At 51.1% G+C, this 26,331-nt stretch overlaps 2 protein-coding genes across 2 annotated transcripts; one reads left to right on the top strand and one right to left on the bottom strand.

Moving 5' to 3' along the window:
- The first annotated feature begins 1,941 nt into the window (after nt 1–1,941).
- SOWAHA (sosondowah ankyrin repeat domain family member A) lies at nt 1,942–5,781 on the top strand. Its single transcript, XM_013052510.2, has one exon. It carries the CDS (start codon nt 2,557–2,559, stop codon nt 4,267–4,269), a length of 1,713 nt encoding a protein of 570 aa, XP_012907964.1. The 5' UTR covers nt 1,942–2,556; the 3' UTR covers nt 4,270–5,781.
- Nucleotides 5,782–11,083: 5,302 nt separating this feature from the next.
- On the bottom strand, nt 11,084–18,943 carry SHROOM1 (shroom family member 1). The gene is made up of 9 exons (XM_045075515.1): nt 18,811–18,943; nt 18,229–18,382; nt 13,804–14,801; nt 13,657–13,712; nt 13,209–13,418; nt 12,438–13,010; nt 12,209–12,350; nt 11,830–12,102; nt 11,084–11,705 (listed from the first exon to the last, which is right to left on the bottom strand). Exons 1-9 carry the CDS (start codon nt 18,859–18,861, stop codon nt 11,373–11,375), a joined length of 2,790 nt encoding a protein of 929 aa, XP_044931450.1. The 5' UTR covers nt 18,862–18,943; the 3' UTR covers nt 11,084–11,372.
- Nucleotides 18,944–26,331: the final 7,388 nt, after the last annotated feature.

Here is a 26,331-nt window from a genome sequence, read left to right as displayed (position 1 = left end):
TCCTTTAAAAGGGAGATGTACCTTCTTATTTTGCACTACCATTCTTAAGCTACAAGGATACAACATTTACAATTAAAAACTAGTTGTTGTTAATAAAAAATTAAAAGGCAAATGGCAAACTGGGAAAATCTTGACAACATATATAATAGAAGGTTAATAACTACTTATCAACAAGAAACTATTAATGGGTAAAGGGGAAAAAGGCAATTCATAAAAGAACAAATTCAAATGGACAATATATAATCAGGGGAAAGTTTAAGATCATTAGTAATAAAATAAATGGAAACTAGCGTGGGCTACAACTTTTCACATTCCAAACTGACAAATTATCCCCCAATATCATTGGGGGAAAGGCAAAGTACTTTCATGGGGCTGTAACTTTTCTGGAAAACAATTTAGAAATAAGTTTCAAGAGTTCTGAAAATAAATCCCTTGGACCTAGTAATTACACTTGAAGGATACTATCCCAAGGAATTAATCAACAATGTACACAAAGTTTTATATATGAGCACCGCCATTCCTAAGAACTAAAAACTGGAAACTATAAACTACAACTGTAAAAAAACAAGTGTAATACTACTACATTTATTTGATGCTATAGTAAAAATCACATATTTTTAAAGGATATTGTCATTGAGGAAAATGATCACAATAGAATACAAAGTGGGAGAAAAAAGATTTAATTGTATGCATTCTGGAAACAGACTGAAGACAGCCTTGGGAAATGGGACTGGGGACAGGAGGATAGCCTTTCCCATTTTACTGTTCTGTTTCTTTGGGTCAGTAATAATGGTATAGCAGTTGCTATACAACCAATAACAATGTGAATGTTTACTGTGGGCCAAGCATCATGTTAAGTCCCTTGTGTTTATTTTCTTCTTTAATCCTCCCAACAACCCAAAGAGGTAAGCACTGTTCACAGTTAAGAAAACTGGGGAACAGGGAGGTCGATCAAGTAGTCCAAGGTAGAGCTATGATTCAGAGGCGCAATTTTGACTCCAGGCTTGTTCTCTTTAACTACAAAGAAATGGTACCCCTTGTAGTATGGTGTTTGTAAATTAAGAACCTGATCCCACTTTTTTGCCCTGGTGGTTTACTCACCCAAAAAGCTTCTTCTCCTACCTAGCTGCGTAAGTACTTGATCTCTTTAAATCCTTGTATAATTAGGACCCTACAAATGAGTCGTACACTGAAAACAGGGTGCAAAATTGCAATCCGCCTCTCCTCTTTTTTACTCTGCTTTATTTTCTCCAAGTATTGATCTAGCATATTATACAATTTTCAGATTCACCTTATTATTCCTGCCCCCTTGCCCCCAGCCATGTGATCTCCACTAGGTTAGGAGTTTTTATCTGTTTTGCTAACTGGCATATTACAACCTCGAAAGGTACAGGCACAAACCAGATGTTCAACAAATATTTATGGATTAAATAAAGCTTTTAAAATACACCATGGGTGGCTCAGAGGGTTGGGCCTCTGCCTTCAGCTCAGGTCATGGTCTCAGGGTCCTGGGATTGGGGCCCACATTGGGCTCTCTGGTCTGCGGGGAGCCTGCTTTCCCCTCTCTCTCTCTCTGCCTACTTGTGATCTCTCTCTGTGTGTCAAATAAATAAATAAAATCTTTAAATAAAATACAGCATGATTTTCGTTTTCTCATTTTAAGACAAAAACAAGTATACACATGTATATGGGGGAGAAGAAAATATTTCAAAATGTTAGTGGTGACTCCAAGTGATATGTCTCCTTGTTCTTTGTGGTTCTATTTTCAAAATTTCATGTGAAAATGTACTATTTTACCATGACATAATTGCTTTTAAAACATCTCTTCTAAATCTCGGATAACTTACCTTGTCATGCGCAGCGAGTTGTCATTGCTGCAAATACAAGAAGCCCTTTTCCTTGTGTAACGCAGTCCACAAGGGGAAAGGTATTGATGGTCTTTAGATACATTATTGCTCTTAAATCATCTCCCAATATTTTGTGGCGGTGAACTATTCCTTAGAGAAATAAAAATTTCTGCCTCTCCCGGTCGACCGCGGCATGCCTGGGGAACACACCCACCTAGCAACCGGGAGTCAGCTGAAGTATGGCACTGCGCCTTTAACTCCCGGGTGGGGGAGGAGGGCGGCGGATAATTTCCGCTCCTCCACTCCCTCCACGGCCCCGGTGGCAGCTGTCACCTGTAAGGCGAGCGCCGAGCACGGGGGGATGGAGCCTGGCGCCTATTGGACACAATACAAAGGCAGAAACCTACCCCGAAGCCTGGGGGCCCGGCAAGCCGGAGGCCGTGGGCTTGCGATGCGCCCCCCTGCGCCTTCCTCCGGGAGACACCCGGGCCCCACGGCGCGGGCGTGACCAAGGTCCAGCTTCAGGGACACTCCCGTCCCGCCTCGGTGAAAACGATCAGGTGAGCCCGGCAAAGGAAGACCTCGCTCCCGGAGCCCTCGCTCCCGCTCGCCCCAGCGGGCGCGGAGACGTGCACCTGCCCCGGCAGCCAGGTACCGAGGGCCCGTGGGAAGGGGCGGCCTCGGCTCCCCTGCGGGGTTGGACTGCACCATGGCGCTAGCCGCCGCGGCCGCGGCCGCCGCCGCCGGGGTAAGCCAGGCGGCTGTGCTGGGCTTCCTGCTGGAGCACGGCGGCAAGGTGCGCAACTCCGATCTGCTGAGCCGCTTCAAGCCCCTGCTGGATGCGGGCGACCCCCGCGGCCGCGCCGCCCGCAGGGACCGCTTCAAACAATTTGTCAACGACGTGGCTGTGGTGAAGGAGCTCGACGGCGTCAAGTTCGTGGTGCTGAAGAAGAAGCTGCGGCCCGGAGGGGCCCCGGAGCCCCTGCCCTCGTGCGTCCCCGGCACGCTCGCGGCACCAGCCCTGCCTTCGAAGATCACTTCCGTCTCACAGGGGGAACCGGCTGACCCGGGGGCTCCATCCCCGGCCGGGGCGCAGCAGGCGGTGGAACCACCTGAGATCCTGGCCCCGCCGTTAGAGCCACAGGATACGCCGGGGGCTCCGGCCTCGGAGCCCACTCAGCCGGCCGGGGAAGGGTTGTTAGGTCCGGCTCAGAAGTCAGGGGCGCCCTCAGACCCCCAGATTCCAGGCTTTGAGCTGACCCTGCCCCCCAAGGAACTCCCTACAGACGTGGCCCCGCCGTCTAGGTCGCGGTCGGTGGAGGCCTTGCCCCACGCAGAGGCGCGGGCCCCGGAACCTGGGCGTGGGGTGACGAAAGAAGCGCCAGCACCCCGTCGGCACGCGCAGCCGCCGCCGAAGCCCTGCATGCTGCCTGTGCGCTGCGTCCCGGGCCCCGCCGCGCTCCGGATCCGGGCCGAGGAGCAGGGCCTGCGTCGGCAGCTGTCGGAAGAGCCGAGCCCGCGGAGCTCCCCGCTGCTGCTGCGGCGGCTGTCAGTGGAAGAGTCTGGCCTGGGCTTCAGCCTGGGCCCGGGCCGCTCCCCGCACCTGAGGCGCTTGTCGCGCGCAGGCCCACGCCTCCTGAGTCCGGACGCGGACGAAGCTCCCGCCGCGCCGCCACCGTCTGCTGTGCCCCTGGAACCGACCGAGCACGAGTGGCTAGTGCGGGCGTCTGGGGGCTGCTGGACCCACCAGCTGCACGGGCTGCTGCTGCGCGACAGCGGCCTGGCGGCCAAACGCGACTTCATATCTGGCTTCACGGCCCTGCATTGGGCCGCCAAGAGCGGCGACCGCGAGATGGCGCTGCAGCTGGTGGAGGTCGCGCGACGCGGGGGCGCGCCGGTGGACGTGAACGCGCGCTCGCATGGCGGCTACACGCCGCTGCACCTGGCGGCTCTGCACGGCCACGAGGACGCCGCCGTGACGCTGGTGGTGCGCCTGGGTGCGCAGGTGCACGTGCGTGACCACAGCGGACGGCGCGCCTACCAGTACCTGCCGCCCGGTGCCTCGTACGCGCTTCGCCGCCTCCTGGGTGACCCCTGCCTTCGAGGCTCTACCGAGGCAGACGCCACCGGTGCCTGTGGTGGCACTTTTGCGGCCCGGCGTCCAGTGCAAGTGGCCGCCACCATCCTCAGTTCCACCACCAGCGCGTTTCTGGGTGTCCTCGCCGATGATCTGATGCTCCAAGACCTGGCTCGAGGCATGAGGAAGTCGGGCTCCTTTAGCAAGTTCTTGGGTGCCTCACCCATGGCTCCACGTAAAAAGACTAAAGTCCGCAGTAGCCTGCCGGCTTTTTCAGAAATCTCTCGTCGACCTACTCCAGGACCCTTGGCTGGTCTAGTGCCTGGCCTACCCCCCACAACCTGAGGGTCCGTGAAGTTCAGCTTGGTTGATGTAACCCGGCCTGCCCCTCGCAGTCTAAGCCTGGCCAAAACAGCGGTTCAGCATCTGTGGCTCCATCCTGTTTCCAGCTTTGTCCACTGAAGCCTGTTTTACCCCGTGGGCGAACACCTCTAGCTTCTCCTTGAAGCTTGACCTGTCTCTGAAATGGCAGTCAAGATCTCAGTGAGAACCTTCTGTAAAGAACTCCAGACATCAGGCTTGAACATTGGAGGCTCAGATTTTAGGATCAGAGTTAAGTGCCCTGAATTAACCCAATACCTGTGTTAACCCAATAACTCCGCCATCTACACTTTCCCAAGCCGGAATTAGAGCAAGGGTCTCTTTAAATGTAGTGTGCTGCTGGATTGTCAGCTTTAAGATAGTAGTGGTTTTGTAATTTGATGCTTTTATCCTGTTTTTAAATTGAAATGAGGTAAAACAACTTTCATAATAACCTTTTGAAATTATATTTTTCAATTTTTAGGCAAAAGGCTCATTTTCAATCTTTTGCTAAGTATTTTGGAATTCTACCAAAAAAAAAAAAATCAGGATCTAAAGGAAACTAGTCCCAACAACAAAACCCTTAAACGTTTATCTACCTCATTTTAGACGCTCAAGATTCTAGAGAGACTTGAACACAGAATGTGACCATTGTGAATGTAATTAATTTCAGTTGTACTGTGAATGCTCAATATTAGAAAACGAGCATCTTGGGAGTGAGAATGACTTAACAGTGAGAGAAAAGAGACATTTTGGCAAATACTTTCAATTTCTGGTTGTCTTTATGATGAAATATAAACAGCCTCTTCGGCACTGGTGGGTGGTTATTTTGATTTGGCATGAACATTTAATATTTTAAATGTGATTTATCTGTGAATGTACCATTGTGCCATGTGTCTGAATCTGGTTTTCCATTCTGGCTGAGCCTTTCAATGCAGTAGGTAGATATTCAAAGAAAAATATGTCCTAGCATTCCACCAGAAAAATAACTGGTTAAGTAGGGATACTTAAACAGCAACCATTTTATATGAAAATTCTGTAGAAGCAAAAACTATGTTAAATCCACCTTTAAAAACCATCTGAAAGCAAACAACTTATTCCAAAATAGTAAATGTAGTATTCTTTGCTCAGTGACCTTCTAGAGGGATGGCTTAACTTCTCTAGACCTTTATTCCTATCTGTAATTGAGAAGGTTTGTAGCTATTTACCAGGAGGTCCCAGGTTCAACACACTGTAACTATAATGTCTCTTTTTCTATTTTAAAGATGGGGACTCTATTTACTCAACCAGCCTTTTTAAAATACATTGTGGTAATGCTCTGCTTTTGCAAATTATGTTTGCATGTCATTAGCTATAGCAAATAGTTTTTGTGGCACAGGGGAGTGTGGCTTCTCCCCTCCATATATATTTATCAGTGAGATCTCTGACATTATTTAAGGCCATCCTTAATGCAACGTTTTGATTTAAGCAATGAAATAAACAAGTTTCCCATTTTGATCCTGCTTGTGTGATAATGTACTTCCCTTAAACTTGCTCCAGCTCCTGCTACCGTATTTTTCTTGTCTTTTTATTTACTTACTTCTTCAGTTTCTCCTCATCCTCTTCTGCCCCTTCCAGGCATTATTATTGAAAGAGTTTGGATTGATCAGCTAAATGCAAGTTGCATCCACACATGGATATAAAAAACAAACAAACAAACAAATGAATGCAGGCTCTGATCTGACCTTCCCACCTTCCTTGCCTGGAACTCTAGCTAAGCTGCATGAATTATTTTAAAATGCAAATTAAATCTGTCTCTGCAGAAAAATTGTGGGAGGCAATAATTACAGCAGTCTCAGTTGCTGAAGGTCTAGAAGACAGAATACAATATTAGAGATTTTCCATGGTAAAAGAGAGGCTTGACTGAGACAGGATAACAAAGATCACAAAGACAGGTATGACCTGCCTTGAGAAAGACAAAATCTAAACCACCAAAGTAGTAATAATAATAACTAATGTCTATTACACTCTTAAATCAGAGGAGGGTTACTTAAACTACCAGAAGAATCTTTGTGTTCAGAAAGGCATGCTGCAACCCTTCCAAGTGAAATAATACATTTGGCAAGAATTTAGGATCAATAAGCCTAAAACAAAAAGTGTTAGAAACCACTGTTTATTCCTTGCAGGTCAAGACTTTCTGAAACTATAAGTCAGTAGGAAATTATACTTTGATGTGCATATGGAAAATTTTCAAGAACCATATATTGCCTAGCACGAGGTACACCTATGACGGGTATTTTCAACAAGTGACAAAAAAAAAAAAAAAGTTGCTAAAAGTTATGGCAATTTAGCTGGCTGGAATTGTCATGGGAGGAGAATCACAACTTTTAGTGGGGGAGAAGTTAATTGTTACATAGATGTGTATGAGTCATCCAGAGCAAGCTTTTAAATAAAGGTTTATACTTCCTTTAAAGGAGGTTGGAGGTTGTTCTAGAACATGTCTCACTTATCTAATGGAGACCAGGATATGCGTGATGCACATACAGCCTGTGTTTATTAAGCACCAGGCATGGTTTTATAATCCCTGTGCAGGTATTAACCTCAACATTACAAGGTAAGTCCTGTTAGTATCTTGAATTTAAGGTGAGAAAATTGAAGCCTCAAGAAACTGTAAATAACTTGTCTCAGCTTCACAGCTATAACTGTCAGAGCTGCGGGATGGCATCCTGGTGCTCTTTTCCATCAGTGTCCTGCTGCAGAAAAGCAAGTGGTCTCATCTCAGCCCTTACTCATCTAGAGACCTTAAACAAGTCACCCAGTTCTCCAAGCACTATCTCCCTCCTTCTTGGGGCTGTAAGACTGGCAGTATCTATCCTACAGGCTTCAAGGAGGGTGGACCCTAGGGAAGGAGTAGGTAGAGCTCCTTGGGAACTGCAACACCATCTTGAAAGATTACCAGGGGTGCCCAGTTGGTCCCACAGGGTATCTGGCTACATTCCAAAACCAAATAGCTCTCATTCGTGGCTTTGCTTTACCAGATCACCATTCTGTAACTATGTTAGTATGTGTAACCAAGTAACAATGGACTCTGCTGGGAAAAATGTATTCCCACCAAAGGGAGATTATCTCACATTCTGTATGATATCATACAGAATGTTAAAAATAGACACCACGATGTCTTTCTTAATGCACACTCCCTTACCATCCTTAGCCCTGTCTTCCAGACCTAATGTCATCCAGCCAGCTGGACTGAAAGCACTCAACACAGTTCTAAAGCTGGGCTCACTCAGAACCCATATTCTCTGCTTTTTTTGACCCTTTCCTGTTAGAAATTATTTGGCCTTTTAAAATAGTTTGATAAACAGACTTTTTATTGCTCTCCAGATAGCTTTTTGCCTTGAACCTTTCGCCCTGGCCTAACCCTTCCAGAACAGCCACAACTCTGAACTTGAACTTGTGAAGCACGTGAGGCCTCAGGTGTTTCTGCAGGGAAGTGGTAAAAAGGAAGAGACAGAAACAAGGCGTGAGGGTGTGGTGGGAGTGGGGGTGGGGATATGTCCAGACATCTCCTGGGTGGGGGTCGAGGGGGTCTTCCTAGGGGTAAGGTGGTGCTGATTTGTTTCAACAACAGGTAAACACCTACCCTGCGGGTCTAACCGGTAGCTAGACTGTGACAGTAACACTGCGGGGGTCCTGGAGAAGATTGCTTTATAGCAGTTGCCCCACCTCCTCCTCCTACCCTCACACTGCTCTTTCACCTCTTCTCTCCGCGGTGCTCAAGCACATTTGACCTAAATTTCCACCCAAGCTTCTGATTTACATGTGAATGAACAGCACCGCGATCTGTTCTACAAGGTTCCCCGAGGTCTACAGCCGCCGCTAGCGGAGGTACGCGGTGTGCCGAGCAGGCTGTTCCAGACAGAATGCGCGCGGCTTTGGGGCGCCTCGGAACGCCGCTTCCCTGTTCGGCTTGCAATCTACAGTCTGAAGGTAAAAAGTACGCTAATTAAATCCATAACAGGAGGAGCGGCGGAGGCGGGATGAGGCGAGCGGAGGCGGCGGCTGCGGGGCTGTCTGTTGCCTAGCAACAACGCCAGCAGAAGCCTGCTCTCTGCAAAAAGCCAAGGACCGCGCTGCAGGCTGCGGGGCTGGGGGCAGAACCGACCGGCAAGGGCGCTGGCAGCTTGAGAAGGTGGGGACAGAAACCCCAAAAGAGACCCACGAAACCCTCTTTTCTACCCCGGGAGATTAAATAAGGCTCTTTTTGATACTGATACTCGAGATCAACAACCCCAGCTTCCCTCCTCCCCACTTCTCGTTAACCAACATTTCAATCAACGCCTGGTAGCAAAAGAAAAGCAAGCCAGCTTTCCCGTGGCTGGCCGGCCAGAATTTCTTCCCGACAGAAGCAAAAAGGCTCGGATCCAGCCTTCAGGCTTAACAAGTACTGCTCTGCGAGGAAGGCCAAGCCCCTGTGCTTAGCTCAGAGGGCCTACTGCCTGGGGAGCAGGCTACGGTGGTGTAGGTATCCGTCATCACAGGGTGAACAGTGCCCTCTGCTGGCAGCATCCTGGCGGTGGAATTCACCGGGCCTCGAGCACCGGCCCACACACCACCATCAAAAGTCTTCGTCTGGGAGCGCTTGGATGGCTCAGAGGGTTAAAGCCTCTGCCTTCAGCTCAGGTCAGGATCCCAGGGTCTTGGTATCGAGCTCCACATCAGGCTCTCTGCTCAGTGGGGAGCCTGCTTCCTCCTCTCTCTCTCTGCCTGCCTCTCTGCCTACTTGTGATCTCTGTCAAATAAGTAAATAAAATCTTAAAAAAAAAAAAAAAGTCTTAGTCTGGAGGGGCACCTGAGTGGCTCTGCCTTTGGCTCAGATCATGATCTCAGGATCCTCAGATTGAGCCCCGCATCGGGCTCTCTGCTCCGCAGGGAGTCTGCTTGCTTCCTCCTGACTCTCTGCCTACTTGTGATCTCTGTCTGAAAAATAAATAAAATCTTAAAAAAAAAAAAAAAAAAAAGGTCTTAGTCTGGGGGCACCTAGGTGGCTCAGAGGGTTAAGGTCTGCCATCGGCTCAGGTCATGATCTCAGTATCCTTGGACCCAGCCCCTTGTGAGGCTCCCCACTCAGAGGGGAGTCTGCTGATTCCTCTCCCTCTGTCCTTCCCTGTGGTCTCTTTTGATTATCTTTATCAAATAAAGATCTTTTAAAAAAAAAGTGTGATGCCAATACTGAACACTATGGTGCTCATTCTTGCACTCTGACAGAAAAACAGTGTGAAAGGGACATAAAATGGTGCAGGAAGAACACACAAGCAAGATGAAAAGATGGGTGCAGGAGGTGTGACCCTACTCCCCATCTGGTAAGGACAAGCACAGGAGCCTCATAATTCCCCATGGGAAAACCAGTACAGAACCAAAGTGCACTTTAACGAGACCACAGCAGGCACTGATCCTCAAGTCCATCTTGGGCTGGAAGTGTTTTGTCTGAGCAGCACACAATTTCCATTGGCCTAACTAGTGAATGTTAAATGTTTTTCTAAGAATAGCACAATGGGAGAATGTAGGGGGTGCTGTACAGGGCAAAAGGCAGAAGTAAATTTATTTCATCCAGACTATAAGCCAGCTGCCCTGCTAGGATGAGGACTTTGGCCTGGAGGCCCCGCCCACAGCGTTCAAAGGAGAGAGCAAAGCATAATGTTAGAACCCGCAACTGCCTCAGCAGGAGTCCCATATGTTTTTCATAAAGAGGCACAATGTTAGCATTGTTCTGCGCTCAATGGCCCGACTGTTAAAACTAATGCTTTTGGTGTGAATACGACCATTTAAAATTCCCAACCAGTTGCACTTAGTGACAATAGGCATCAGAAAACAAGCCCAGACACAGAGATTTCTCACTTTGGGGTCAGTTGGCTTTAAATACACATACACATGCCTTTAAATGTGCCCAACTTCCATAAATACACTCAGCGTTTGCATCGACAATGTTCTTGGCCCTGGCGTGTGCAGCTGCAAATACTAAAGCACATTTTCACATGTATATTTGAGAACTTAACATTGACTCTGTGCAGACGAGGCTGATGCCCAAACAGAAGGGAGTGTGTGTCTCCTCCATTCATTCCACACCAGCACCTAACTTCCCACTCCCAACCCCAGCTCACCCCCAGCTTATCTCCTCTAGCACACAAGCAGAGCAGTCTCTCCAGGTCCTCAGTCCCCCATTCTAGGTCTCCAGACCATGACTCCTCCCTTCAGCTCCCATGCCCAACTGTCCTCCTCAAGCATGGTGGATCTTGTGGGGTCTCTTGATAAACTCACTTTTGACAATATATTTGTTGCTGAGACTTGGAATAATTGTCCCTGAATTCATCAAGGTTTTTAGGCAGCAAAGCAACTGAACCTATTATGTATATGAGGAAATTCCCTATCCCTTGAGTCCTGAAGGGAAGCTGTTACCTTCACTTGTACTTTTGAGGGTGGAGGCTTGGGTGAAAACCAGCAAAGGAGACCTGGGGTTGACCAGTCAGGCCTAGGCCTTTGTGGTAGTGATGGAGTTACCAGAACTGGTGGCAGTAGAATCACAAGGCCTGGCATCCCCTTAGTCTCTCCAGGTTTCAAGCCTGTATCCCAGTCTTCCCAGGGATTCTCAGACCTGACTAAGGTCCTCCAGCAAATTCCTCTTCTGCTCTAGTCAGGCAAGGCTGGTGTACTTTGTCTATAAACAAGATTTCTTCCCCAAGCGAGGCTCCAGGTGACACACACACTTCTCACATCAATTATTATTAAGAAAGAGAAGAAAAAAAAAAGACAATTTTGCATATTAAGTAGAAATGCTCCTTTGATTTGTCTCCTCTCCCTCCCACCAACCCAGACAGAGCCTCTTTCCTCACAAAAAGGGGAGGGATACTGCAGTTTTAAAAATCCATAAATTAATTAACAAATAACCCACAATACTTGGGTAAGGCTACAAGAAAACACTTAGAAGGATCCTGGGAAGACCCCGCCTGGGTCTTCCCTCTCCCGGCAAGGGAAAAGGACCGAATCAACCAGCGGTGGATAAGGGGCAGAGGCGGTGTCCCCCCACCCCACCCCCACGCCACCACCTGTAATTAGAGGAGGGGCGGAAGGAAGGGCGGTTTATCTGGAAGACGGGTCTCTGGGGGCCAGGCCAGACTGGGAGTCAGAGGACAACGGCCAAGGTCGCTCCTGATGGCGTCCAGTTGGTCCTGAAGGAGCCGGGCCCGCTCGTCCAGGCTGCGCTGCTGGGCCAGGACTGCGGCCTTGCCCGCCAGCAGGGCACGATAGGCGCTCAGCTCCTCGGTGGGCAGGGCCCGCACCAGCACCTCGCGCAGGGCCCGCTCGCGCCGCGCCACATGCTCCTTCAGTTCCTTGGCGTCTTCCTGCTGCCGCTGCAGGAGCCCGAGTCGCTGCAGCAGAGAGGCCTGCAGCCGCAGGGAAGGCGTGCCATGAGCAGGGAGAGGGGGCCTCCATTGCCGGGACCGTCCCAGTCCAAGCCAGCAGACCCCTCCCTCACTGCCCCGCTCTCCCCACCCCAATCTCTGTCACCTGCTCGTCGGGGTCGCAGTCTACGCCATCCCGGGCCAGGGCGCGCCGCACGCGAGCCAAGCGACTACCCAGCAGCAACAACAGGCCAAGTACGCGCTCTAGGTCGGCCATGAACCTGTTGAACCGCTCTAGGTCTCGGGGAGAACAGGACTGGCCCACCACGGCCTCCAGAGCAGCCCCGCGCCTGGCCCAAGCCTGGGCCGCCCCGTGCAGCTGCTCCTGCTCAGCCTCAAGGTTCCGCAGCATCTTTTGGAGGAGGTCGGCCAGCTCCATCTGCAGGAAAGGCGCAGGTACTTAAGGGTGAGGCCAGACCCCCACGCCTCAACCCATATTTTGGGCTCTTGCCAAACCCCATCTCCACCGGAACCTCCGCACTCACTTTCTTGGCTTGTATGCTGCTATTTGGTTGAGGGAGACCCTGGCCACAAGCCTGGTCAGGCACAGGGTGGGTGGTATGGTTTTCAAACCTCGTTTCCTCCAGAGAAGTTGACAGGAGCTGGCTGGAGCTAAATAGATAGAACCTGGGGACAAAGCCAGAGCTCGCTGGGTTTCCTGCCCCACATTGCAGGGACTTAGAATCCCCTGCGACCCTGGTGCCCTTCACTCACCCTGGCTCAGGACTACCACCAGCCTTCTTTCCAGCTTCCCCACAGAGTGGCCTCATTGCAGCCCAGACCTCTGCTAAAGGAATCAGCCCATCTAGCAGGTCCAGGGGTGGCTCTGGGCTGGGACAGGAAGTGAGAGTGTCACCCAGAGACGGATCCAGTCTGGCCAGCTCCTGAACCAGCTCCTCAAGGCGAGTACTGGGCCATGTTGGCCTGGAACCAGGCTGGCCAGTGCCCCAAGCCAGGGCATTATGGCCAGAAGCACCTGGGGTATTGTTGCTTGGAGGTCCTGGGGCATCAACTGGGAGAGGTTTGAGAGGGTCACTCTCTGCAGCTGCCAGTGAGTCAACGGTCAGCAGTCCATTGGGGTCAAAGGTTGCAATGTCACCATTTGCAATCCAGGGGGGGCTATAATTTACGGTCTTAGAGAACCCCATAGAGCCATTTATCCTCTGCCAGCAGTCATCTGCCCCTGCAGTCCCTGGGTGTTCATGGAGGGGGTGCTCCGAGGGGACTGTAGCCTGATCGGGACTCTGGCCTGAGCCAGTTCCATACTGCTGCTCAGAAACATGGACACTAGAAGTAGAAGAGACACTGAATCAGAAAAAGCTCTGTCCAGAGACAAGCAGTGGCCTCCAAGGGCCACCTGTCCCCATCCCCACCAGCCAGGCTCCCAGATTCCAGCTAGGAGAGGACTCCCCATCCCTCCAGCATTTTGTTGATATGTGTGGGAAGGGGATGTCTCACTCTGCTTGGCAGCAAGAGGCAACTCACCTGGTTGGGTTTCCCGGAGGGGCATGGGTGTCTGGAGGTGATCTCCTTCTGACCAGGGGGACTTCCTCCAGGAAAACCTCATCATCTGGAAGGGATGGGAGCCGGGCAGACCCCATACATGTCTCTGAGACCCTCTGTTCCCAGTCAGCGGGACTGCTCGGGGGATACTCTGCAGAACACATCACTGCAGCTTCCTTCTGGGTCAGGAACCTGGAGGAAGGGACCCCACACTGACCACAGTGACCAGGAAAGAAGCTTTTGGTGCTGCACCAGAGACACAGTGGGGTGGGGTGGGTGTGCAGGGGGATCCTCCAGGATGTAGTTTGCAAAAGACAGAATCAGAAGGCTCAAACTGAGGGTGGGTGAGGGGGCCCTCTCTTTCTTGGGCAACAGCTATGAAAACTGCTTTTCTCCAACTTGCAGTGCCCCAGTGGTCCATGTCTCTCACCTGGCAAGTTTGGTCTGAAGCAGTGGTCTGGGGGTTTCAGCTCCTTGGAGAACAGTCTGGAAAGGCAAACAGTTGCTTGAAATGTAGCTCAAGTTTTCAGTCTCCCAGCTGTCCTCACCCCAAGCCTGCAGCCCCTATCTTCCACACCTGGACAATGGGCATGACCCCTCCTGGGCCTCCCCAAAGAGCCAAGACTTCCCCTGAAGCGCTCTGACTCCGACTGGAAGGCCTATAGGTGTCACAGAGCTTCCGGGACCGAGGTTCTGGGTCCTCCACGCCTTGGGGCTGGGTCTCAGGCAACCATCTGTTCCGGTGACCTTCGAATTCTGCGGGCACCTTTTGCTCCTGGGGGTCGGGCCTGACGACCCCAGAACTGGAGCCAGCCACCCTCGAGCATTCCCCTGCGGATCCACCGCCCCGACCCACGCAGTCTAGCTTCCCAGGCTCGGAGAAACACCACTTCTGCTGCTGGGTGGCCAGGTGGCCGCGGCCAACGGTTCCCCTCGAGGGAGCCCCGGAGCGCACCGGCTCCGCTTCCCTGCCGCCGGGATGGCTGAGCGAGGCCGAGCGCGGGTGCGCCGCGGGGGGCCGCATGGGGGCTGGGGGCCGCAGGCGGGCGGGCAGGCTCATGCGGAGCTCCTTGCGCTGGAAGGACGTCTCCCGGAGCACGCGCCGCTGGGCGCCTTGCAACCGCTGACGGTAGGCGGCCCGCGAAGCAGGTGGGCTGGGCGGCTCCGCGGCCCGCGCCTCCGCCTCGGCCGCCAGCGCAAACAGCAGCGGAGTGACCTGCCGGCTGAGCGGCCCCGGCGTCCCCCGGGCCTTTGGGGGCCGCAGCCCACTATGCACGGTGGCCGCGGGCCGGGGCTGCGGGGAGGCGCGAAGGCTGCTGGCGGGGGCCGGGCCGCCCCACACCACACGCACGTAGTCCCAGTCCAGGTAAGGTAGGAGATCGGTCCCAGGCGACGGCGTGCGCGGCTCAGGAGCCCCGGAAGCGGCGGAGAAAGAGCTGTAGGCCGAGTCGGCGCGCGCGGACAGCCGCCGCAGGTCCAGGCTGCGAGTGGACGAGGCTGGGGAGGCGCGGTCGCCCCCCAGCCCCGGGGCCTCCATAACTGCGCAGGTGAGTGCTGAGGCCAGCTCCGCGGGGCCTGGAAGGACACAGACGGCGTGGTGGCGAAGGAGCCCCGGGTCAGGCTGGCCCCTCCAACTCGGACAGCCAGGTGCTTACTGAACATCCCTTCGAGGGTCACACGACCTTTAGCGCTGCCACCTCCCAGGCCGGGGATGACGCGGGTAGGGCCAGTCCCTGGAAGCAACTCTGGAGTTTGAGGGCGTTAGCTACTCCCCTTAGCTCCGGGGAAGGAGTTGAAGACTAGCCCACTCCGCACTGAGGTTCTCCAGGCTGGCAGCCCCCACTTCTCCCTAGCACTTCAGAAGCACCAAGAATGTACCATACTCCTGCCCTCCCCAACCCAGTTCCGCCCCGGCGGCTTCCTGGCGGCTTTGTTAGTCTTTCCCTAATAAACAACCGCCAAGAACGTTCTGAGATCACAGGGGAGCCAAGAAAGGAGGGGGCAAGCTAGGTCAGAAGCAGCCTCACAGCCTCCTACCCCCCCACGCCCCCATGTCCAGGTGCTTCATATAAATATCTTGATCCTCTACAACTGCTATCTGCATTTTACAGATGAGGACACTGGGGTTTTTCAGAGGGGAAATGACTTGCCCAGGGGCACATAGCTGCTAAGAAGCAGAACCCTGTCTGGCATCTGGGACTGCCTCCAAGCTTACTGCAGCCAGAATCAATTTCCTAGAAGCCAACCCTACCGAAAACCAGTTTACCTTCACCACCACCCCCCTGCCCCACCCCCCACCCGCAACTGCCAGAAGCCTCCAATAAAGCCTAAACTCAGCTCTGGGAAAGTCACTCCGACCTGCTTGCAAAATACTAGCAGATACCACAACAATATGGTCTCTGCTTTGCAGCCTCAACCCCCCAGCTTTGTTCTGCTACTCTTGCTCCTCCTACTGGGTCCAGGTTAGAGGTCTTCTGAACTTTTGGGACCTGAGCTCCACCCCCCTCAAACTCACACCCCACACAGTACTCATCACCCTGCATGCAGCGCAACTGTTGGCTTGCTTGTGATTCCCTCTTCCCATTCCCACCCATGAACTTCCTGAGAAGAGGCCCAGTACTAAGTAATCTCTGTACCCCCAGTACCTAGCACAAAGTCAATGTTAAATATTTGTTGAATGGCAAGGAAAAGAGCAAAACTTGCAACAAGTGTATAGGGGGTGGCTTTCTTGGAGAAGGAAGAGGGCTCTTTGGCTTCTGCCCACTCTTTTCTCCCTACTGGTCTTTTCTGGTGAGGGGGACAGAATGAATGAAGCAGCTGACACCATGGACTCTGTCCAGGTTACTCATGCATTATTAGGAAACAAAAGATTAGGCAAGCACAGGTGGAGTAGGACAGGCCAGAAATCAGTACCTCCCCAGAGCCAAGAGGGGAGCAAGGTGAGTGACAGGAGGAGTTGGGTAGGGAGTGTATGGGTCAAGGGTGAGAGCAGCTGTGAGTCTTAGGAAGCTAGGGCTCCTAATGGGGTATGGGGACTTTGGGGAGGTAGGAGGGCTTGCTTTCCCTAAGCTGGCTTGGGGAGGGGTACAGAGGAGGGTGACCAGCAGCTAGGGTGGGAACCGAAAAGCAGGTTCATTTTAGCCTCCTGAATACTATTTGGAAACCAGGGTCACCCTCCACCCCCTTCTCCAAGGCCAGAGATGTTACAGATTGCAGGTCAGGAGAGGGAAGGGAGGTTAGTGGTGTGATGATACGATGTTTCCTAAAAAGAAAAGGCACTATCTACCGTGTCCTCAAGAGGGGCTCGCAGGTGATCTGGAACCAGAACATCTTGCCAGTGCCTACTTGGAGGTATCTTTATGCCCACCAACACTGGCCCTGCATGTTGGTCCTCACAGTCAGGTTTGGGGACCTCTTCCGCAGAATGTTTCCACTCTCTGGACTTGAGGAAGATGAGCAGCCACTCTGAGTAGCAACTTCTGGGAGGACAGTCACCTCCTTTAGGAAAGCTGCCCTAGGCACCCAGGCACTAGCCCTCTCTCTTCCTGGTCTGAGCCCAGCTTGGGAGCCTTGATTTCCCTGGCACACTCCACCCATGCCTGCCCATTGCTGGCTTCCTGCATCTACAGACACCAGCAACTATCCACGTACGAAGAAATTTCCTCAAAAATGTTATCTTGTGAGTTACTGTGTTTGCCAAGGCTTCTGAGCTCAGCACCTAAAAACAACTTAACAGATAATAAAACTGTGTGTATGCATGTTTGCTGTTTGCCCCTAACTTGTTTTGAGGATACGTTTGCAGTGGTGGCCCCAGTAGGCCGATAACCACGCAAATGCTTATTCTGTGCCTTTTGCAGAACCTGCTACACTCAGAGGGGGCAGCTAGCTCCTCCAGTGTGTTTGGGGGCCTCGACACAAAGAGCAAGGAGACTGCATACTTGTCTGGCTGCAGAAGCCTCTTGAAGTCCAGCCAGCCACTGTGACTGGGGGTGGTGACACTCCCAGAGCCGTAGCCTCAACACTGGTGTCAGCCATGGGCTGGGCTACAGAGCCAGGGCCTACAAAGAACTGGAGTCCAGAGACTGGAGCCCAAGGAGTTCTTCAGGCCTTTGGCCAAGCCTTGCCAGAGCAGAGGGGGCAGCTTGGAATCCCTGCCGGAAAAGCTCCAGATTAGGGTGAGGGGAGGTCACATATACTTGTCCCCTGAAGGAAAGAGCAACAAGAAAGGAAAAGGAGACAAAGATGACCTCAGTGTTCAGAGCTGGAGGCCAGGGAGGTAGAGGTGTCAGTCTCAGGAAGGAGGAAGCTGCTATGGGGACTGGCCCAGGGTCCAGTGCTCATTCAATCTGGGGCCTGTAGGCTCTGCAGGGTCTGTGGCAAGTCTGGGAAGGTGGGATGTGGGTCTAGACCTCAGCAGAAAGTTTGGACTAGGCAAGCAGGCTGACTCAGATTTTTAGTTAGGGGATGTTGGGGAAATCGATAAAGACAGCTTCCGCCTGGTAAAACCACACCAGGACACTGGGAGCAGATCCAGGTGAGGTGGCCAGAAAGGCAGACAACCTCAAATGATCCCCAGTGACTAGGAATTAAAGCATACTCTTCCCCAAGGCCACCTCACATCCGACCTCTGAAGAACGTGTTCAGGCCACCACTCTCGGATGGACTTCCCTCAGTAGCACTCACTGTGGGGGTGCTGCCTGTCCCTGCCACACAGAGCTTCGGGGTCCTGGGCTCTGTCTTCAATACCAGCACCCCAGAGGAGTCTGGCTGGGCAGGCATGCCTGGAAGTTGGATGGCCCTCCCAGTCCCCTGTGGGGGCCCTTTGTCCCGGTGGGTCCACAGGGACCGCGCAGCCCGCACAGCCTACAATCTCGGTCGCTCTAGCCCAGATGTAGTCCCCAGAGACTGGAGCTCCATGCCGAGCCGAGCCGGGCAAGCAGAAAAGGCGGGGTGCTAGCTGCACCCGGGGACAGGAGGCCGCGGTGGTGGGCGGACCACATACCTGGGGCTTCAGGCTCTTGAAAGTCGAGGCGGGAGAGAGGCACTAGCCTGGCGACCGCAGGGGGCGGCAGAGTCACACGGTGTGGCACGATAGCGGGACTCTGGGGATGCCAGGGGGGCCCATGGCCGCTGGCCGGCGCGTTTCGGGACCTTTCCTGTTGGGTTCACGGTCAGAGAAGGAGGGTTCAGACCAATGCAGGGAAAGCGCCAGCTTGGGTGGGGGTCCGCCCCACATGGATTCTCCCGCGATTCGGCGGACGCAGAGTAGGAGCCGGGTGGGGGAGTGGGGGGAGGGTTGGGTTGGGGAGAGAGATCCCACTGCGTGGCCTCACGGCGCCTCCCCCGATAGCTCCCGCCACTCGGTAGGTTTGGTTGCCCCGCCACCCCGCGAAGAGTTCCCGCACTCAAGGGCCGACTCGACCCGCGCCCGCCAATCTAGGCTTGGGTGGAACACCCAGAGGAATGACGCGCCTGCTCCTCCCCGGTGCCCCCCACCTCTCCTGGCCGCGGTGCTCGCTGTGCCCCCCTCCCGGTCGCCCTGCCCCCGCCCCCGCCCGCCCCACCACCTGGCCCTGCAGCATACCTGAACTCCTGGCCCAGACGAGCTCCCGCGCCGACCGCCGCGCGGTGACATCAGAGCCCGGGGCTGGGGCTCCCGACCCCACCTCCCGGCCCCTGCCGCCGCAGGGGAGGTGCCACGTCCGGCCAGGGGGCGGGAGAGAGGAGTGGTGGCGCTGCCCGGGGGAACGCCCACGCCCCACCCCCAGCCCCTTGGTGGCAGTTCTCCGGCCTTAGCCCCGGACCCAGGGGGTGGACACTCGTTCTCCCGCCGACACTGGCCTCCCGCTCCCGGCGGGAGAAGCGGGAGAGGAGGAGGAGAAAGGGCGACCGCGGCACTCGCCTGCCAGCCTCCAGCGCCGCCTGTGACCCTGCGTGTCTTCAGCACCCGCGGAGCGCCGGCTTGGGGCCCCAGGGGACTCGACAGCCTCCTCGGTGGGGAAGCCCTGGCCGGGCCCCAGGGGCTCCAGACGGCCACAATTACTTTCAAGTTTGGCCAAGTGCGCAGAGGCGCCTACGGCTCGTTCCTCTGGTCCCGTCCCTCTGAGTACAGTTTAGATGGAAGTCACCGACTCTCCCTCCAGATCCCCCATTCCCAAAACTCTCCCAGCTCTTTGAATCCTACCGGGGGCTCTTATCTCCCATTTTTGCCCCCCTTTTCTCCATTTCTCTCACTATCCCGCATGGTCTAGGCCCTTCTGGCCAGCCCCCTGAACCACAGCGGGCGCATTGTGTATCCACTTCTGCTGCCTTTGGCGGGTCCATTAGGTGCCGCACGTATGCACATCCCCTGTGGCTTGGATAGGGTTCATTCCAGCCTGGGAGTCTGGCTCTCAAGGGCTTTGCCTGCGGGGTTCTCCTTCAGACTTCAGATAATGCTCTAAATTCATGTGGCACTGTGCTTTCCTCCCCACCACGTCCTCAGCCTTCCCTGCCCCGGTTTCCCAAACCTCCATCATCCAGTACTGACTGGCTCCACCAAGAAATGCTCCATCCCCAGAAGGGATCATGGGGCCCTCAGCTGAGCCCTTTCAGTTCTCCAGTTCCTCTGCTACTGGTGTGGGCATGTATTGTTTTACATTTTACATTTATTCTAAGGTGTGTGTTGTTGCTTTCTTGCTGTACATGTTTAATACGAATGGTGTTATGTTAAACAAACAAACAAAACCTCCTACCTCTTTATAATAAAAGCAAAAAGAAGGGGCACCTGGGTGGCTCAGTCAGCTAAGCTAAGTGGACAACTCTTGGTTTCAGTTCAGGGCTTGATCTCAGGGTGGTGGGACAGAGAGCCGAGCTCTGCAGGAGGTCTGCTTGTTCCTCCCCTTCCCCTCTGCCCCTGCTCCAGTGTGCATATATACTCTCTCTCTCATAAACAAACAAATAATACCTTTAAAAAAACAAAAAGAAAAACCTCCAAGAATCTTGGGGCAGAGGGGAGGAGAAAAAACTGCCAAATTCAAGTTCACCTTTAGTGGTGGTGTGTGGAGAGCAGGGGTCCTGAAGAAGGTGGAGACCTGCACATGCTGATCACATTTTTCTACAACATAAAAAAACAGACGCCTGGGGCACCTGGGTGGCTCAGTGGGTTAAAGCCTCTGCCTTCAGCTCAGGTCATGATCTCAGGGTCCTCGGATCGAGCCCCACATCGGGCTCTCTGCTCAGCGGGAAGCCTGCTTCTTCCTCTCTCTCTCTGCCTGCCTCTCTGCCTACTTGTGATCTCTGTCTGTCAAATAAATAAGTAAATAAATCTTAAAAAAAAAAACAAAAACAGATGCCTGTGTCCCTCAGGATCTCAGTATTTTCTCAGACTTGGGAGAGTCTTTTTTAAAAAGCCTCCTCTGTGACTGGTCTGAGCCAGGGTTGCAGCCACAGACCTCACTGTGCAGGACCAGGCCTGATCTCAAGGAACTGATGGGTGAGAAGGTGGTGAGCCTCACTCCACGTGGCTTAGCACTTGTAATCTGAACTGTTGAAATATACCTAAGTCACTGCCCACGTCATAATTCTCCGTAGTTTCTTGCTTTGATCCACCAGCCCCCCACTGTTGGATTTGGATGTTATGTGACAATAGTATAAATACTAAAGACCATGTCTTTGCTGCCAGGCACTGTGGTAAATCTGCTACTTAAATTTTCTTTTTAAAGATTTTTATCTATTTATTTGATAGACAGAGAGAGATCACAAGTAGGCAGAGAGGAGGCAGAGAGAGAGGGGGAAGCAGGCTCCCCGCTGAGCAGAGAGCCCGATGTGGGGCTCGATCCCAGGACCCTGAGATCATGACCTGAGCTGAAGGCAGAGGCTTAACCCACTGAGCCACCCAGGTGCCCCTGCTACTTAAATTTTTAATCCTGTTATTCCTGAGAAGTAGGTATCATTATACCCCCATTTTACAGGTGAGAAAACTAAGGCTTGGGGAGATTAAATATCTTGTCAAGGTCAAGTAGCTCATAAGAAGTAGAGGCAAAATATAACCCTATGATGGTTAGTTTCAAAAGCCATTTTCACATAACCAGTGAAAAGAATTTCAAGACGTGGATGTCCATGCAGCCTTTGGGCCCATACAGGAGAGAAGAATTACAGACTGAGCAGGACTAGAAGATGAGAAATGAGTAGCAGCAATTACCTCAATCAGAAATTTCTTCTTTCTGTGTCCTCAATAGGCTAACATGCACCTGGACTAAGTTTCACATATGGTTTCCATGGGTTTATTGTAAAGGGCTTATAAAAACTTTTCTTTCCGGGACGCCTGGGTGGCTCAGTTGGTTAAGCAGCTGCCTTCGGCTCAGGTCATGATCCCAGCATCCTGGGATTGAGTCCCACATCGGGCTCCTTGCTCAGCGGGGAGCCTGCTTCTCCCTCTGCCTCTGCCTGCCATTCTGTCTGCCTGTGTTCGCTCTCTCCCCCTCTCTCTCTCTGATAAATTAAAAAAAAAAAAAAAAAAAAAAAAACTTTTTTTTCCAGAGATACATATCCAAGGTGTTGTGCAACTTGATTTTTTTTTTTCTTAAAGAAAGAAAGAAGGGTGGTGGTGGTAGAGGGGGAGAAGGAGAGAAAGAATCTTAATCAGACTCCACACCTAGAGTGGAGCCAATAGGTTACTCAATCTCACAACCTTGAGATCAGGACCTGACCTGAAATCAAGAATCTGATGCTTAACCTACTGATACACCCAGGCACCCCTGCAATTTGATTTTTTAATTTGAAGTTATATCTTGGAGCTCTTTCACTATCTGTACATAGAGCTGTATCATCATTCTTTTTAATAGATGCAGTTATTTGTTACATGGGCATAAATAAATTGGGTTATTGGCAGACATTTAGGTTAATCTTGCATTTTACTATTTGTAATTTTATAATTACAAGGGTATAATTTTATACCCTTGTTCATATATTTTTGCTTTCATATATTTTTGCTTACATTTGTTTCTAGGATAAATTCCTAAAAGATGAATTGGAAGTGGATCCTCCCAGCCACCCCAGCTGACACCTGACAGATCAGAATAGAACCATACAACCTAGACTTTCCTCAATTTCTGGCCCTCCAAACCACAAGCAAAACATTTATGAATGAAGTCATTATGTTTTGGAGTAGTTTGTTACACCATAATAGATAAATTTAACAAGGTATGTAAGTCTTCAATTTTGGTTGATACTGTTAAATTTCTTACCAAGAGGTTGTACCGATTTATATTTCTATCAATGTAGGAAAGTGACCATTTTCCTACAGCCTCACTAATACAGAGTATTATCAAAATTTGATGCCTGCAATCTGAAAGGCAAGAATAGTATCTCACAGCTTTAATTTACTTTTTTTTAAAGATTTTATTTATTTGACAGAGATCACAAGCAGGCAGAGAGGCAGGCAGAGAGAATGAGGGGGAAGCAGGCTCCCCACTGAGCAGGAGCCTGATGTGATGCAGGGCTTGATCCCAGGACCCAAATATCATGACCCGAGCCAAAGGCAGAGGCTCAACCCACCAAGCCACCCAGGTGCCCCTAATTTACATTTTTAATAAATGAAATTGCACATCATTTTGTCCATTTAAAAGCCATTTGTATTCACTTTGGCAACCTGTCAATTCCCTTTGCCCATTTTACTATTGATTATTTGTCTTTTCTTACTGATTTTTAAGATCTCTTTCTATATTAGGGCAATTATTTTTTTTTTCTTATGTGTGGCAAATACTTTCCCAAGGTTGTGTCTTTTGAATTTGTGATGGCAATAAATCTATAATCCCTAGCTGAAGCAAAAGATTTATCTTTCTTTTAGACAGCTGCTACATAGCTGTCATAATAATTCAGAGATAGTCATAGAGTAGTAGAGGCCACAAAGCTTTCAACAAAATCATGTTGTCTATTTTTAGAAATCCAACAAAATAGGAGTCATTGCTTATAAACAAATCTCTACTTAAGTTAAGCAATTTGTTTGTTTTCTAATTCTGCACTGGAATTCTCCACACTTGTTTAAAAATTGGACTTCACAGGAAGACAGCCATGAGAATCAAGCGAATAGAGAATGGAGCTCACTCCCTCCTGCAGGGACTTCTGACAGGTAAGGCCCTGGACAAGGCTGGGTAGGGACTGGCTGTCATGGGATGAAACAAAAGTTCCCTTTCGGATCAGCAGTCCTTGGGAAGGAATGTTGGGCCGTCACATTCCTATTGAATACACGTATATCACCTTTTCCCTACAGACAGTGGGTGATAGCTCAACCTCTGTTTGCTATAACCAAAATAATTCAGCTTTTCTCCTCTAGCCTGGCCCCAAGCCTCAGGCCTGGGACCATTCCATCTTCCTAGTATACCTTCGTTCAGCTGTTACCTACATATCCTTGGACAAGAGAGGTTAAATGAGATAGATGGACAGAGGCCTGTCTTCTTTTTCTACCCCGGGGACCTAGGAGAGGTAAGTGGTGGTAAAGTGAGAATTTCTCTTTTGCACTTCTGGCCTCCTAGGACCTAGATGAAAATTGTCAGCTAAGCTTCATGTTGGTTTTCAAGAATATTAATTCAGATTCTGAATAAGACCCCCAAAGTCATTGCCCAGAAAGGGTGACAGCTGGTTCAAGCCCAGGAATGGCCAAACTGCCTCTTCTATGCTTGGGCCCTAACAGAGTAATGAGATACTCTCCAAAAGGCCCTCTCCTAAAAGTGCCTTCTGTGTGAGCTCAATCTCCCAGGTCTCTGCTTGCCAAGAAGTCACCTGGTCAGCATTTTTAAGGGGAGAGCAATCCAATTCTAGAGCTCTGGGCCCAGAACTGCACACAAAAGCCACGTGCTGGCCTAGGGGCAGGACTGGGTCAGAATATGCTATGTGCATGTGGGGTGAATTGTGGTGGTGGTTGACTGTGAAAGCAAATCATGCAGCTACTTGACATTCAGGTAGGAAATACTGATTTTAACTGATGTATCTCAGTTACTCACATAAAGGAGACTTCACCCTAAAACTTGTGGGTGCCCATCTCCAGCATCCATCACAGTCCCTGCATTTTCAGGACCCTGCCAGGGATGACTGTAACACATACTCTCTAGTTGGTTGCTCTCTGTGCTTCCAGAGAAGGATCGAGTTAGGAAAAAAATAGAGAAAAGGGAAGAATAACCAAGGTATAGAAGTTACTTTTGACTTTCCTAGCCAATCAGCTAACAAGATCAAGGGGGAAGGTAACCTATTTACTGGGTGACACCAAAGGAATTCTGGGGTTCAATAACAACACTAATTGCCTAGAGGAAGCAGATGTGGATTCAGAGACAGGCCTATGGTCACCCTATGACTTCTCACCACAGAATAGGGATGTGTTCTCCAATTCACGTGTCCCAGCTAAGGAAAAGCAACGCAGTGGGAAGAAGAGCTTGAGTTCACAGCCTGGCAGAGTATGTGTGAACGCCCGTCACGGTAGGACCCAGGAGAAACCCCAACCTTCCTGGACCTCGATTTCCTCATCTGTAGAACTGGGAAAGGACTACAGATTTGCCAGGTAGAGAGGACATCAGATTTCATCACACATATTCCATGGCAGGCTATTATTCCTCACTTCAGCCTCCCCTGTGGGGAGTACAATCTCCCCTAAATCCCAGCCTCAATATTTTTTTAAACTTTTATTAACATATACGTATTATTAGCCCCAGGGGTACGGGTCTGTGAATCGCCAGTTTTACACACTTCACTGCATTCGCCATAGCACATACCTTCCCCAACGTCCATAACCCAACTACCCACTCCCTACCCTCAGTTTTTAAAAAGATTTCATTGTTTATTTATTTGTCAGAGAGGGAGAAAGGGGGAGAGTATGGCAGGCAGAGGAAGGAAGCAGGCTCCCCGTTGAGCAGGGAGTTTGAGATGGGGCTCCATCCCAGGACCCTGGGATCATCACCTGAGCAGAAGGCAAATGCTTAACCAACTGAGACACCCAGGCATCCCTCCCAGCCTCAAATTTTATCTCTAAGGGTTGGTTTATACACCAGAGATTTCCTATGGGTGGCAGTCACGCTGTCGGTAGCTTACTACTCAACCTTGCTTACTACACCCCCAAACAGGGCTGCCATGGACCTCCAAACACTTTCTTCTTGGGAGGAATTTCATGTTGTGTTAGAGAGGCAGGGTCCCTCCTCCCACTCTGAAAGCCAAACAGCCACAGATTAGGTCTGAGACTCAGGCTTGACCAATCTGATGCCCCTGCCAAGACTCTCATGTGAGTGACAGAAAGACACTAGGACAGGAGAGAAACTACCAAAAGTCTGGGGGGGCGTACAGTGAACAGTGGGGGTCAGAACCACCTGTCTCCTGCTCTTGCTGCCCAGTCTCTTCTGGTTCTTGTCTATTTTCATAGTCTGGTCCTCCTGCTTTCTAGTCAATTCTATGAACTACCGTACTTGCTTCCAATACATTCCTTTTGTTGAGCAAGTCAAGCATCACTGGTTGCTGTAGCTTGAAATTAACAAGTTTCTGATATAGAGCCAAGACCTCTTCAACACTGGGATTCCAACATCAGCCAGGAAGAAATCTAGCCAGACTTGGGTATTGGAATCTACTTTATCCCTGGAAGAATTAACTACTAGGCACAAGAGCAAGAGAGATCTCACTCAGCTGCCCTGGGGTTAAGGGGCTGCTGTCCCATCCCTTTGATGTGGCTGGAGACCCTTGAGCAGGTCTTACACAACCTCAAAACTACCAACTCAGGAAGCAAGATAAAACAGCGCAAGAGAAACACAAGGCAGGCAAGTTCCTGGTTCAAAGTCACAAACATTTGCTATAAAAATGCAAACAAGATTTCCCTTAACAAACATAAAATCAAAGACAGGAAAATCGCAATCAGTTTCTTTTTCCTATTCCTGCGCTAAGGAGGGTTGACCTGAATTCCACCTGTTTCTTCACACCAGCAAGGACCAAAGGTCAAAGCAGATGTCAGGCCAAGGTGGGCCTGTCTTGAGACCCAGAAGCATAGGCTCCCATCACATAGCTACCTCCTACAGAGGGCTGGGCATATGCTGAAGTTTCTTCTTTTTCTCCCTCCCCCACTAGCAAATGACCCAGTAAGGACACACCTTGA

This window comes from Mustela putorius, unplaced genomic scaffold (assembly GCF_011764305.1).
Source record: "Mustela putorius furo isolate JIRA1106 unplaced genomic scaffold, ASM1176430v1.1 tig00000145_pilon_pilon_pilon, whole genome shotgun sequence".
NCBI lineage: Eukaryota > Metazoa > Chordata > Mammalia > Carnivora > Mustelidae > Mustela > Mustela putorius.
Note: the sequence above shows the minus strand (reverse complement) of the source record. Positions and strands in the feature narration are given on the sequence as shown.

Coding starts and splice junctions, on each gene's coding strand:
- SHROOM1 (XM_045075515.1), bottom strand. CDS start 18,861: ATGTCACCGCGCGGCGGTCGGCGCGGGAGCTCGTCTGGGCCAGGAGTT. Junction 14,802..18,228: donor TCAAGAGCCTGAAGCCCCAG/GTATGTGGTCCG, acceptor GTGTCCTTCCAG/GCCCCGCGGAGCTGGCCTCA. Junction 12,103..12,208: donor GCAGCATACAAGCCAAGAAA/GTGAGTGCGGAG, acceptor CCTTTCCTGCAG/ATGGAGCTGGCCGACCTCCT.
- SOWAHA (XM_013052510.2), top strand. CDS start 2,557: ATGGCGCTAGCCGCCGCGGCCGCGGCCGCCGCCGCCGGGGTAAGCCAG.